The 14183-nt window shown below is 33.0% G+C and overlaps 1 protein-coding gene across 1 annotated transcript; it reads left to right on the forward strand.

Annotated features, from left to right (window-relative positions):
• The first annotated feature begins 4889 nt into the window (after nucleotides 1-4889).
• LOC136219849 (F-box/LRR-repeat protein 4) lies at nucleotides 4890-9655 on the forward strand. The gene is made up of 8 exons (XM_066007407.1): nucleotides 4890-5357; nucleotides 6004-6240; nucleotides 6506-6912; nucleotides 7255-7440; nucleotides 7623-7815; nucleotides 8470-8546; nucleotides 8760-8910; nucleotides 9239-9655. Exons 1-8 carry the CDS (start codon nucleotides 5091-5093, stop codon nucleotides 9533-9535), a joined length of 1815 nt encoding a protein of 604 aa, XP_065863479.1. The 5' UTR covers nucleotides 4890-5090; the 3' UTR covers nucleotides 9536-9655.
• The last annotated feature ends 4528 nt before the right edge of the window (nucleotides 9656-14183 follow it).

The raw sequence follows: 14183 nt of genomic DNA on the forward strand, positions 1-14183 counted from the left end.
ACAAATCAAATTCAAATCATTTGATCCTCAAAATACAACTATAAAAGGACAAGCAATCCTCTTGGATCATTGCCGAATTACAGAATCTACAAGTGAGAAAAATACAAGTTCAAAGCACTCAAAAACAAGAAAGAAATCTTACACCAACTTTCTATCCCTGTGTAAATGCTAGATTGATTGTTTTGTAATCATCTAAAATGTTCTTTATCTGAAAAAGAGCAAATTGTATCAATCGTAAATTGAGAGTGTTGTGCTGAGTATTTGGTTGTAAATACTCAGTGGTAGAGAAATCTAGGTGCTGGGTTGTAGCACTTAGTAGGAGTTGAGTAGACGAATAGAGGAAGGTACTCTTGCATATTCAATTGTCTTGTAACTGGTTTGTGCTCTACCTTTAAAGAGCTCAGTATTGGATTCTAAAAGCCCGGAGGAGTCTGGGGACTGGACGTAGGCGGAGAGGCCGAACCAGGATAAGTGATACTGAGTAATTTCTAACTCTCATAATATATATATATATATATATATATATATATATGTGCATGTGTTGCTTGTTATATTTACTCAGCATATAAACTGTTTAAAGCTGACACTGAGTATATTGGAGTGCTGAGTTGGAAGCTGACCACAAGAGTGTCAATTCCCAACTCACAAGTGAAACAGTCTTAGTCAACATCTGACTAAAGCTGTCTTACACTAAGATCGGCTAAGCTGACCAAAGCTGAGTTAATAAACTCACCAAAATTATCAAGTCAGCAAGATTAATTAGCGAAAAAGTTACATTAGTTCCTAACCCCCCCTTGGAACTAATCACACGGGACCAACAGAACGAATAGTGAAATTCAAATGCAAGACTTGTGAACAGTGAAATTTCAGATTTTTCCTCGACAGTTTGTCGATTTCTGATCAATATCGACAGATATGACGATATAGCATCGTATGGATATCGACAAATATATCTCCAATTCATATCGGAATTTTCCACAGAATAATGCTTTTTGTTAGGAATTTCCTTCCATAAGGTCGGGTTTAAAAAAATTGCGAACCTAAAGCTCCTCCAAGGGTTGTCAGAGTGCATATAAGACCAGTGTCCAAAACACTAGTTTTGAAAACAAAAGAACCTGATGGTTGTGATCCAATAACATGTAGATATTGTCCGCTTTAACTCAAATCTAATACTTTGGGCCCCACGACTTTAAAACGCATCTACATGAATTGAATACCCACTTTACTAATAAGCCTCTATCACCCTCTCTCCATTTCTAATGTGGAATTCAGTTTATTCATGTGCGCATAGCCATTCATTAAGGCCACTCCATGCTCAGATCTTCTACATCAGTGCCACCCACTCCAAACCAGATCATTACAGTTGTAACTGAAATTTTTTCCGCAACACCGAGTTCTTTTGGTTGTTAGAGTGTATATAAAAGGTTTCAGAAGCAAAAGAACCCGATGATTCAATTACCAAGTTCAATGTCAGATGCTGCAACACCGAACCCTTTTGGTTGTTAAGAGTCTCTATAAGACGAGTGTCCAAAGCACCAGTTTCGGAAGCAAAAGAATCGGGTGATCCAATTACCGGATTCAATGTCAGATGTTTCTGCAACTAAGTAAGTTGCAACAATTATTATGACACTAGTGTTTGAAACACCGAGTTCTTTGCTTTTGAAAGGGGTACCTATTTCGAACACCAATTTTGTACACACTATGTCAATCTAAACATGAGCATTATTCAAAGGAAAAACCCTTGATTAAGTTTGTAATGTTTTGAGTATTCTGTAAATTGGCGGGTATTCTGTATACTAATGCGACCAGTTTCCTGGCTCGTTGGAATCGAGTCCGTCAAGTAGATATATTAATCGGTCTATTTTGGGACCAACGAATGAAAAGTGGTCTCCTTCTTGCACATGTACTCTCAAATGGAATGTAGATGTGACTCTTTACTTTATCTGGTCAGATTAGCTTTGATTTTGTGCTTTTGGGGATCGAACGCATAGTTTCTAGCTAAAAAAAAGGGCTTTTGTCTTCCTTTTTTATGTCCTTATAGCAGAAAGACTTAGAGTTTGATTGGATGAAGAAGTGGGAGGGGTTTACAAATGAATGTAAAGGAAGGGGAAGGAGTGGGAAAAAAAGGGGAAGAAAATGACTAACCTTATAAGGATTTATAAGGGTTGATATTTTTACCTTGTTTGGATTGAAGAGTTAGTAAAAGGATGAGCAACTAATAAAATTACTCAAATTTCCATCTCAAATAAATTATTTAACTAATAGACATGATATTAAGCAAATTGATAAAAGGTTCCACCAAAAAAAAAAAACTCCAATTTGGTTGGTTCAGAATTTAAAGGATTTGGAAGGATATACCTTTCGTAAACCCTTCAATCCCCTTACATTTCTAAAACTCTTTCTCCTAAATAAGAGTTCATGCATTTTCAAATGTTTCCCTTAGAGCAACTCTAATGGTTGGAAGGTTGCACAACCTCGAACCATTCTACCTCACCAACTTCTAATAATTCGTTCATCAAAACAACTCTTTATAAAAAATTCCCTCTAATAGTTAGTCACAATTAAGGCTGTAATCGAGCCGAGCCGAGCCGAGCTTTGGTCTGTTCGAGCTCGGCTTGCTATAAAATTAACGAGCTCGAGCCCGAGCCGAGCTTGCTATAAAATTAACGAGCTGAGCTCGAGCCAAGCTTTGGCTTGCTCAACAAGCTTGAGCCAAGCTTCGAGCTTGTTTCGAGCCCAAAATCCTCTTTTGGACTTGGTTCATTAAGAAAATTATCTAACCATGATTTGTTTGTGAGTAAATTGTTAATTATAGTTGTGAAGTTTGCTCGCAAATAACTCTTTAATTGTGTACATAAACAAGCTCACAAGCAAAGTTCGTGAATAAATAAACAAGATGCTTATAAATAGTTCGTCTATTACTCATTTATTATGTTTGTGAATGAACTCATCTAATAGCAAATGAAATAATATTAAGTTTAGATATTTGTGATCTAACACAAAACTATATAGTTTTCTACAAAACTAAAATTTGTTCATAAATGTTCTAATCGAGCCTGCTCGCGAGCTTTCGAGCCGAGCTTTGGCCTGCTCAAGCTTAGCTCGTTTACGAACCGAGCCAGTAAATCGTGTTCATGAGCGGCTCGTTTACAAATCGAGCCGAGCTTTTATCGAGCCGATCACCGAGCTGTTCATGAGCGGCTCTGTTCATTTACAGCCCTAGTCACGATCAACACTATTTAATGAGTCACACACGTCATATAATATTTGATTTCTTTACTTTTAATAATATAATTTATTTAATTAGATTAAAAAAATTAAACATGTAATATTTTTTTGTCCAAACTTTAATCAATATTAGTAATTAATGAAACTTAAAATATATTTTAAAAAATATGTATTTGCAAGATATAAGAAATAAAAAATTATGTGATTTCTAGAAAAAAAAATTCATATTTTTTATGATTTAATAATAAAATTGAAAATTAATATTTATAAATTCGATTAAATATTTGAATTTTTTTATGCAACTCGTACAAAAGGGAATATATTTTTTTATTTTTGTATTTATTTTTTTCACATCTAACCATATATTTGTGATCTATTATTAATGATGATAAAATAACGTAATGTGAAATATAGATAACAAGATTAATGATCAAAAAGACAGTTTTATGAATTATTTTTTAAATGACTCAATTTGTTAATGTTAGAGATAAATTGCTCTTGACGGTCAACTTTATGAAGTATATTTGCACCATTTTAGATGTTAAAGATAAAATTGTTTTTAGCTATAAACGTAAAAGGTAATTTTACATTTTGTCCCATCATAAAATAAAAAAATTATTACATAAATTAATAAAAATAATCTAAATAAAAAATTAGAATTTATTTTTTTTTTTTTGGTAGAAAAGGAAAAGAAAAATGAATAACAACAAACTACCCAGAAATTAGCCTAGGGAAGCTAACCCCAATCCTATCTTCTAAGAGAAGATGAGAGATGAAACTAGGGGAAACAGGAAGGGTAGTAACGCCTAACGTCCCTTCATGGGCCGCCGCCGCCAAGCGATCAGCAACACGATTCTGCTCTCTAAAAATGTGTCTGAACTCTACGAACTCAAAGGAGGAGCAAAGCCTTATAATAGCTTTGATGAGGTTGCGACTGTTAAGACCCATAGAATGATTCTCAGAAATCATTTTGATTGCTTCCAAATTATCAGACTCCACAGAGAGCCTCTTAACACCCAGCCTTTTAGCAAGATTGATTCCAGTAAGAATAGCCCAGAGCTCCGCAGAAAAGGAAGAACCCAACCCTAAATTCTGGGAGAACCCAGAAAGCCAGACGCCCCCTACATCTCTAAGCACACCTCCAGCCGCAATCTTACCGTTACTGAGGCAGGAACCATCAGTATTCAGCTTCACAACCCCCTCTCTTGGCCTGCTCCATCCCACGAGATGGACATCACAACATTGAGAGGCTCTGGCAAGGGACTCTCCTTTGAAACTATCGATAATAGAGAAAAGTTTTTTCGAGAAGAAATCAGCTAAGTTTGTCATAAAAACAGTTTTATCTCCAAAAATCTCCTCGTTTCTCCATTTCCACGTAACAAAACCTTGTTATTCCAATAATTATGTTATAAAAATATAAATAATGTTAAAAAAACATAATTTTTTTTGGAAATAAGAATAATAATTTGTATGTAATTTAAAAAAAAAAATAACAGTGATAATTTTGTAAATAACTACAAAGTTATAACAAACACCTCCACTTTGTACTAGTTTTATGATGCTCAGTAAATCTCTCTTTATAAGAGAGAAAAAAAACATGGAATCCGAAAAATTTATGAAATTTAATTTCTACGAAAAAACGATATTTGTACTGTAAATATAGAAATGGATTTCAATTTATATTCAAAACTAGGGCCAGTTTCACCCAAATATTTCTTCTACACGCCGACTGCACCGTTTCCCTGCAAATTCAGTTCCAAAGAATAATTTAATCATCTTGAACGACGAAAGGTTTCGATTCCTCTCTTCCGAATTCATTTTATTCCAATCCAATTTTCAGAAAGAAACCTCATCACTTTGATATGCGAGGCCATGATTTGATTAACACGTTTCTACCGGATGAGCTGATTGTCGAGATCTTCACGCACCTCGACTCCAAGTTGACACGCGATGCCTGTTCTCTTGTCTGTAAGCGCTGGCTTGCCCTCGAGCGCCTCAGCCGTACTACCCTCCGCATTGGAGCTTCCGGGAACCCGGACCTCTTCGTCCACCTACTCGCTCGCCGCTTCCACAATGTCAAAACCATTCACATTGACGAGCGCCTTTCAATTTCCTTTCCGGCCCCATTCGTAAGCCTCACAATTCCATCTCTTTCTTCGTTTAACACAATTAGTTTGCTGATAAAATTTTGACCTCATATTGAAACCCTCGAATTTTGTGCTGATGATGTGTATCTGTGCGCGAATTCATGTGAATTGACACATTTGTTGTTAATTGACAAAGAATTTCTTCGTTTAGGGTTGTATGTGGTGAGTTCCCATGATCTACCGTTTAGTCACGGATTTAAAGACACCTACAATATAGGGAATCTGAGCTGTTTATCATGGAAAAAAAGTTGTGCTCTTTGTAGGGAGATGGAATATTATTAAATTATTAGGCATGTTGATCATTAGGTGATTTGGGATGACAAAATGAGTGAACTGGTGGTTTTTATGTGGTAGTTCTACTCTTCCTCTTCTGTACAGTTTACATACTAGTAAGGACGGGAAAAGGATAAACATGATTGAAGCTGCTAGATTGCATGTTGGCAGTGGATAAATCAAATATCTCAAATATTTTTCGGTGGGTTTTGTTCCAATGGCGTGTTTATCTTTGAACGGACAAGAAGTATTAGGTAGTTCCGTAGTCTAGTTTAGGCTTTCATGTTTTGTTTGTCCAGGTAATTGATATGAGTATTCCATTATGGCATTACGATTTATGGAATTTCTTCTACAGGGAAGAAGAAGGATCAGTGACCATCCTGCACAATCTCTTAATCTACACTCTGAGAACAGTGCATCCGAAGATGGCCCGTCTGAATCATCTTGTCTGTCTGATGCTGGGTTGAGTGCTCTCGGAGATGGTTTCCCAAAGCTTGAAAAGTTGAGCTTAATCTGGTGTTCCACAGTTTCAAGTTTGGGTTTGATGTCTTTTGCCTACAGTTGCAGTTCCTTGAAATCTCTTGATTTACAGGTAATGGTGATAATTTCTATTTTTTTTTTTTCTTACTAATCTTTAGGTGTCAGTTTCGCATGCTGTTTAGTTTATGGACGAATCATGATTGTTTTTACCTCATTTTCTAATATTTTCTTTCAATTCACAGTATTCTAGTTGTGCATTTAGCTGTTCATTTGTTTAAGGGCGTTTTCTTTTTTATGTGTTTAATGTAATTCATTCATTTAGGTATATGCAACTTGTTCTGTTCTCATTTAATGTGTACCTCCTCTTTTCTCCATAGGGTTGTTATGTTGGAGATCGTGGTCTGGCTGGTGTGGGGAAGTGTTGTAAGCAGCTTGAAGATTTGAACTTGCGTTTTTGTGAGGGTTTGACAGACTCTGGCTTGGTTGAATTAGCCCAAGGCTGTGGAAAATCACTGAAGTCTCTTGGTATTGCAGCCTGTGCAAAAATAACTGATAAATCGATGGAAGCAGTGGGTTCTTATTGCAAATCTCTTGAAACTTTTTCACTGGATTCAGAAATTATCCAAACTAGTGGTGTTCTTTCAATTGCCCAAGGATGCCCTTCTCTTAAAGTTTTGAAGTTACAGTGTATTAATGTTACAGACGAGGCTTTGATGGCTGTAGGAACTCGTTGTTTGTCACTGGAATTGCTGGCTCTGTATAGTTTCCAGCAATTTACTGACAGGTTAGATATTCTTATTTTGCATTTGGCTTTAGAAATAATATGCTCTGGCTGAGGTGAGCTATTAAAATATGTCATGGGTTTTGATTTTCTCCTTACATTAATCTGCTTGTCAAAAAAGCTAAAACATGGATGAATTTTAGTTTCCCTGTTTTCGTATCTCCTTGAGGATATACTATATGAAGGCAAGAAACTTTTGAGAGGAAAGTGCGCTCACTTTACATTTGTGTTATTTTCTATTTTTCTTTATTTTGTATAAAATTTGAACTGTATTATATCATCTTGGGGTTTTCAAATAACCCTGGCAATTCATGATGATTGAAGTTTCTTCATTTTACTCTTCAGGGGCTTGTGTGCCATTGGGGATGGGTGTAAGAAGTTGAAAAATCTTACTCTAAGTGATTGCTATTTCCTTAGTGACAAGGGTTTAGAAGCAATTGCCACTGGTTGCAGAGAACTGACCCATCTTGAAGTTAATGGTTGCCACAACATCGGAACGCTTGGACTTGAGGCGATTGGAAAATTTTGCTCGTAAATTCTCTCTCTCTCCTCTGTTTTTGTCTTTTTGCTTCTTTTTTTTTTACTTTATTTGTTTAGCAGCCTTCTTCTTTTCGCCCTTTCAATATCCAAAAACTGTTCTATTGATTTATGTGTAGTTACCATCTTTAGACTGTTCGTTTGCTGTCATGATTGAAGCTTTTGACTGTTTGCAGGCGCCTTACTGAGTTGGCTTTGTTATACTGCCAAAGGATTAGCAATCATGCTCTTCTGGAAATGGGAAAGGGCTGTAAGTTCTTGCAGGCTCTTCATCTGGTAGATTGTTCCAGTATTGGTGATGATGCTATTTGCAGCATAGCTAAAGGCTGTACGAATCTGAAGAAACTTCATGTTCGTCGTTGTTATGAGGTTATCTCTCTGCAAAGATAACCATACACCCTGCACAATATCCGTCATTCTTTTTCATGAAAGGAGTCAGATTGCAACATCGCATATTGCTCTTTAAGTGCCTTGATTTAGAATAGTAATAGAATTTTTTTTTCCAGTCTTTCTCATTCATGACAGCCATTGCTTAATAATTGACTGCAATGTGCTGCAATCTCCATAAATTGGCTACTTTGTCAGTCCAAGTTTGGCAAGGCTGCCTGTTGGTATGCCTTCCTGCAATCGACTTGTTTTGGTGAAGGTCATTGGCTAAAGAATATAATTTTTCAACGATTTTGGTTTTCGAAATTACTTGAACAAATTGGCTGAAATACAAAATTTCATTTTCTTTTTTTATAAAGTTCATTATAAGTTAAAGGGCTAATGCTGCCTGTTGGTATATCTTCCTGCAATCAACTTGTTTAGGTGGAGGTTGGCTTAAGAGTATCATTTTTCTATGATTTTGGTTTTCAAAATTACTTGGAAGTTCATTTTTTGATTGCCTACACATAAGTTAAAGGGCTAAGCAATATTCCATCAAAAAAAGAAAAAAGGGCTAAGCAATATGATAAAACTTTATTCTTAGTAATAATATTCATTTTTTACTTTCTCCATTTTTTTAACTTCTTTTATTGATAGATCGGAAACAAGGGTATCGTAGCAGTTGGTGAGAATTGCAAGTTTCTCACGGATCTTAGCCTTCGATTTTGTGATAGGTAAAGCCCTTGACTTGTATTTTCATTTAAATTTTAGATACTTATCATTAGTAGTTTAAGTGGGAAAGTTCCTTCAAGTTGTTCTTCTGGTCTTTTCCTTTGTACCTTCAATTTTATTTGGATGTGATGTATTAGCATACATCTTGTGATGTCAGACACTGTGCATGTGAATTATGGTGGATTTTGACCAGTTTAATTACTTTACGTTACTAGGGTTGGAGACGAGGCCCTTATTGCCATTGGTCAAGGTTGCTCCTTACAATATCTGAATGTCAGTGGCTGCCACTTGATTGGTGATGCGGGGATAATTGCGATTGCAGAAGGCTGTCCTGAACTTAGTTACCTAGATGTTAGTGTGCTTCAGGTATATCATCTTCCTCTCTATTTTATATATTGCACATTTCCTTTGTTGTTATGAATTGTTACTGTTTGTAATTGTAGCTCCTGCTTTATATGTTAAAGTTAGATAACTTTTAAACTCTAAGAAATCTTGAGACATTATACAGGTTATTTTCTTACGAGGTACTACTGATGACAATAATCATTGCAACCCTATAAACAGACAGTTGTTTTAGACTTGTAGTCAATACACATCATCATAATGTATCACTTGTTAACATGATTAATGTGACATTATATTATCCTTGGTTTCGGATGTATCATTGGTTTCACAAATTGTTGGGTTTGTACAGAGTTTGGGGGATATGGCTATGGCTAAACTAGGAGAAGGCTGCCCATTACTGAAGGAGATTGTACTATCACATTGCCGACAGATAACTGATGTAGGTCTTGCACATCTAGTTAAAAATTCATCGGTGATCGAGTCGTGCCATGTAGTTTATTGCCCAGGTATAACTGCAACTGGAGTGGCCACTGTGGTATCTAGCTGTCCAAACTTAAAGAAGCTCCTGGTTGAGAAGTGGAAGGTTAGCGAGAGGACCAAACGTAGAGCTGGCTCTGTCATCTCGTACCTGTGCGTGGACCTTTAGATTATATATCGGCGGCTACTTTGAATCTATGTAACCCTTTGCTCTACAATTAGTTCAAAGTTGAATTTATGGATTCCATTTTTAACCAATAATAACTTGATCAATAGTTGTTTCTTTTTACAGTTATGTGTTCAATGTTTTTTAGCAGGTATTCAGGTTTATTGTTTGTGCAATAGGGGACTAGAAGTGTCAAAAGCTCTGTTATGGAGTAATATTTATGCGAAGGAAGCCTCATGTTATGTTAGTGATTTAGTAAAAAATAAATTGGTCTCTGTTTTACATGATGGAGAAGTACTTCCTCCATCCCTAAAAAATAGTGCATATTTCTATTTTAGTTTGTCTTGAATTATATAGTCCATTAGTCTTTTTTAGATTGGGTCAAATACATGGATATCAGAATTAATTATAAAATTATAACTAAATTATATTATCAAACTTAATTTTTATAATGTTATTATTCTATATATTAAAAAATAAATATGATCCTAATTTAAAATTTCTAGGTTCAATTCATAATTTTAAATTCAAGAAAATATATCATAAATATCTAATTTATAAATTCTAATATTTAAAATATATTAAAAATACTGATTTTATTATTTTGATATAATTCAAAATCATTATGTAAATAATTTTTCAAATCTGAATTATGTGTAAATTTCCCTTTTTAATTTTAGTTTTTCAATACACTCCCATTTAATGTATAGTTTTATTTACCAAGTATGAAATAAATATATTAACCAATAACTATAAATTGGCCAACTGGCCAACGATATCAATTTTAAGGAGGGATATATAATAAAATGGGTAAATAATTTATAAGGTCGTGAGTTTGTATATATTATACTAATTAATTTTCTATTTTTAAAAACACATTTTAAAGTTTCTGAATTTTGATAAAACTAACTAATTATTTGATTTTTTATTTATATATTTTATATAAATGATAAGTTTATCTTTATACCATTTATTAAGGGGTTAATTACAAATTTGAGTGTTTTTGAAAGTCCATTTACATATTTAGTAGAGTTCTCAGACTTCTTACCAATATAGACATTCTTACTAATATATACATTTTCACTTGATATGAACAAAAATATCCTAACCTTTCTTTTTCCCATCTCTTCCCGAAACGATAGCAGACATCTTTTCATTCTTCCCTTCGTTTCTTTCTTTTCATTTTTTACAACAGTTCAGACAACAATTAAGAAGAATTATGTATATATCAGATAGGTTTTACCTACATTTCAATTTCATTACAATTTTAGATGCGTAAGATGATGTATATAAACAGGGCCGGCCCTGGGCCTAGGCTAGGAGTGCGCTGGCCTAGGGCCCAAGGCCGGGAGAGGGCCCAAAAATTTTATTACTTATAAAGGTTTATATAAATGGTAAAAAAAAATATCCAAAACTCTTTAAGTGTCCAAGTGGTAAGGCTTGCAAAAAAATCATTCTAAGCATTGGGTGTTCCAAATTTTAGATATCCCTTATGTGGAGAAATCAAATTTTTTTTTTCCAAATTTTTTTATACAAATTCGATTTTGGAAATTCATTTAGAAGGGTTATATAAAGTGATACTTTCTGTTTAGGTGCAAACCCATTTTTCTGTTTAGGATATAAAGTGATACTTTTTTTTTTTTTGGGTTAAACTATCCGGTACTCTGAACCACATTGGCCGACTAATCCGGATTCGGGGCGAGTCCAAGGATTACGGTATTTAAACCCCTCCCAATTACCGTTGTGGGGGATCGATCCTGAGACCGCCCTACTAAACGCAGCCCCATGCTACCACTGCGCCAACCAACGATTGGTATATAAAGTGATACTTTAATTATGTCCAATTATTATTTTTTATTTTTTATTTTTTGCAAATTCACTTTTAAAAAATCATTTAGAATTAAGTCATGTCAAACAAATAAAATTATTATTTTTAATATATTTTAAAGATTAAGATTTATAAATTAAGAGTTTAGGATATATTTTTATGAATTGAGGTCTAAATTTTTTAAATTAGAATATAAAATCATACTTTATTCTTATATATGAAAAATAATGGTATATTAAAAAATAATTTTGATGATATGATTTAATTGTAATTTTTTGTAACCAATTGTGATATTCATGTAAAAAAACTTTAAAAATTATTTAGATTTTAAAAGGTCCAAATAATTAATATTTTAAACTCAAAAGAGGCCCAATTGATTTTTTTTTTTAATATAGATTGATGGTTAATTGAAGAATTACACTCATATTTGGTTTTTGTAGTATCCAAAATTTTATCATATCATTTGGTAGCATTTTCCCGTTGAAGTATTTCATAAGTGACATTTAACCTATTTTAGATGGAAAATTAATCGATTTGTTAATTTTTTCACCACATGATACAATTTTTGACATGAGGTATATAAATGCGGCAATTAATTTAATTTTTTACCATATAGATTTAATATGTAAATAAATAAGTAATTAATTTTATTTATTTATCCACATATTAAGTCTATATAGAAAAATACAATAAAAAAATTATTGGCGAAAAATTTAACAAACCAGTTAGTTTTCTTTATCCAAAATGAGTTAAATGTTTCTTATGGAAATACTACAAGGGCAAATGTTATCAAATAATAACACATTAACCAAATGATAAAATTTTGGATAACATGGGCAAATAAGGGTTTAATCCATAATTTAAAGAAATTGTGAAACATTCTTTTTTATTTTGGATAAACAATTGTATTTAGTGAACTCAGTATAATTATTAATCAAATAATTTTTTAGTTATCATGTATTAAAATATACATTTTTTACATAAAATATTTTTATTAAATGGGCCTTTATTTATTATTTCGTCTAGGGCCCGTGAATTATCAGGACCGGCCCTATATATAAAATGTATATGTTAAACTCAAATGAAAATAATTTGGTTTTATGCATTTCGAAACCCTACATTCCATTGAAACTCTGTATTTTAAACGAAATTAATAGCTGAATTGAATAATTTAAATGGCTAGTAAAAAAATCATTATCAAAACACTTAAATTAAATAAGTGCTTATTAATTCAAGTGATTACATGGCTTAAATCTGTTTGTCTAGGACTAGATCTTGATATAAACCCATAAGGATCAAAGTCTAGTTCCTCGTTAAAAACTTCAAAACAAGACTTTTCATGCCTAACCAATGAAAACCTTTTCTCATTGAATGAACGTAACTAACACTTAGAACTTAAAAGTATCCAAATCTATTTTAAAAGGGAAAATTACAAAATTGGGTAAAATGGGAGACCCATTTACATATTTAGACCATTTTTTCAATCCATTACCTATCTAGACTATATTTTGTAACTTTCTAAAAATACCCTTCATGTATATATGACACTTAGAAAATTTTTAGTCTTTTTCATTTTCCATTCCGTCTGACTTCGCATATATGACTTTTACTTCGCAAATTCGCAATATGCTAATTAGCAAAATCGATTTTACTTCGCAAATTCGCAATATGCCAATTAGCAGAATGATTTTACTTCGCAAATTCGCAATATGCGAAGTGAGATGTAACATTCAGATCATAACAATGGTGAAAGCATTACTGCAACTGCTCTATTTTCTTTCATTTTCAAACTAGAAGCTTTCTACAAGTTCGAGTCTTACGGAATAGACTCCAAGAAAGTATGTTGTTCCTGGTATTGTTCCTTTTCTCTGTTTCGGATCCACTAATCCCGCCTGAAAAATTATCTGCTGTTTTTGCTGATACTGATGTGCAACCTGCTGCGTATAGGAGCGAAATGGGTATCGAGCCGATACTGGCAAAACCGAGATTGAATCGTTAACGAGTCTGGTAGGGGAAGAGAAATCGTGGATTTGGAAGATGAAGGGGAAGGGGAAAATGAAAGATTGGGGTATTTTAGGAAAGTTACAAAATATAGTCTAGATAGGTAATGGATTGGAAAAATGGTTTAAATATGTAAATGGGTCTCCCATTTTACCCAATTTTGTAATTTTCCCATTTTAAAATGCAAAGTACAAAAGAAGTAAATAAAACATTTGCCTTGTTTAGTAAATTTAGATTTATCCATACAATAAAGATTGAAATTATCACAACGTTTAAATTTAATGTTTAAATTTAATAAGCATAGACAATCCAAATTCATTTGGTCGGAATAGTGCTACTTATGAATCTTATCCTTTTTTGTATTGAGGCACGGAGCAAATAAACACAATGAAAACGATGCGTTTTTACAGAGCTTCATTGCTGGTTTTGTTGATTTTAAAATGTTCTTAGCATGTTATTTATTTTTCTCTAGTCTTTATCTATTCTACATCTAGATTTGAATCTAGATTTTCATTTTAAATTAATATTTAAAATCGAATTTGAAATAGAAATATTAATATAAAATAAAAAATAAAAAGAAAAATTAGAAATAAATATTAATAAATATTAAATAGAAATATTTAAATTATTAATTTATTTAATTAATTTATATTAATAGTTGAAATAGAAATTTAATAGAAAATAAAAAAAATAAATAGGATATTGAAATAAGAAATAAAGCAAAAAGATTTTCGAAATTTGAAAGAAAAGATAAAAAAAATATAGTTCAGCAATCTGCATTTAGCTCAAACGTTGTCGTTTTATATCCCGCTTGCTCTTTTG

Source organism: Euphorbia lathyris, chromosome 2, assembly GCF_963576675.1.
Source record: "Euphorbia lathyris chromosome 2, ddEupLath1.1, whole genome shotgun sequence".
In the NCBI taxonomy this organism is placed as follows: domain Eukaryota; kingdom Viridiplantae; phylum Streptophyta; class Magnoliopsida; order Malpighiales; family Euphorbiaceae; genus Euphorbia; species Euphorbia lathyris.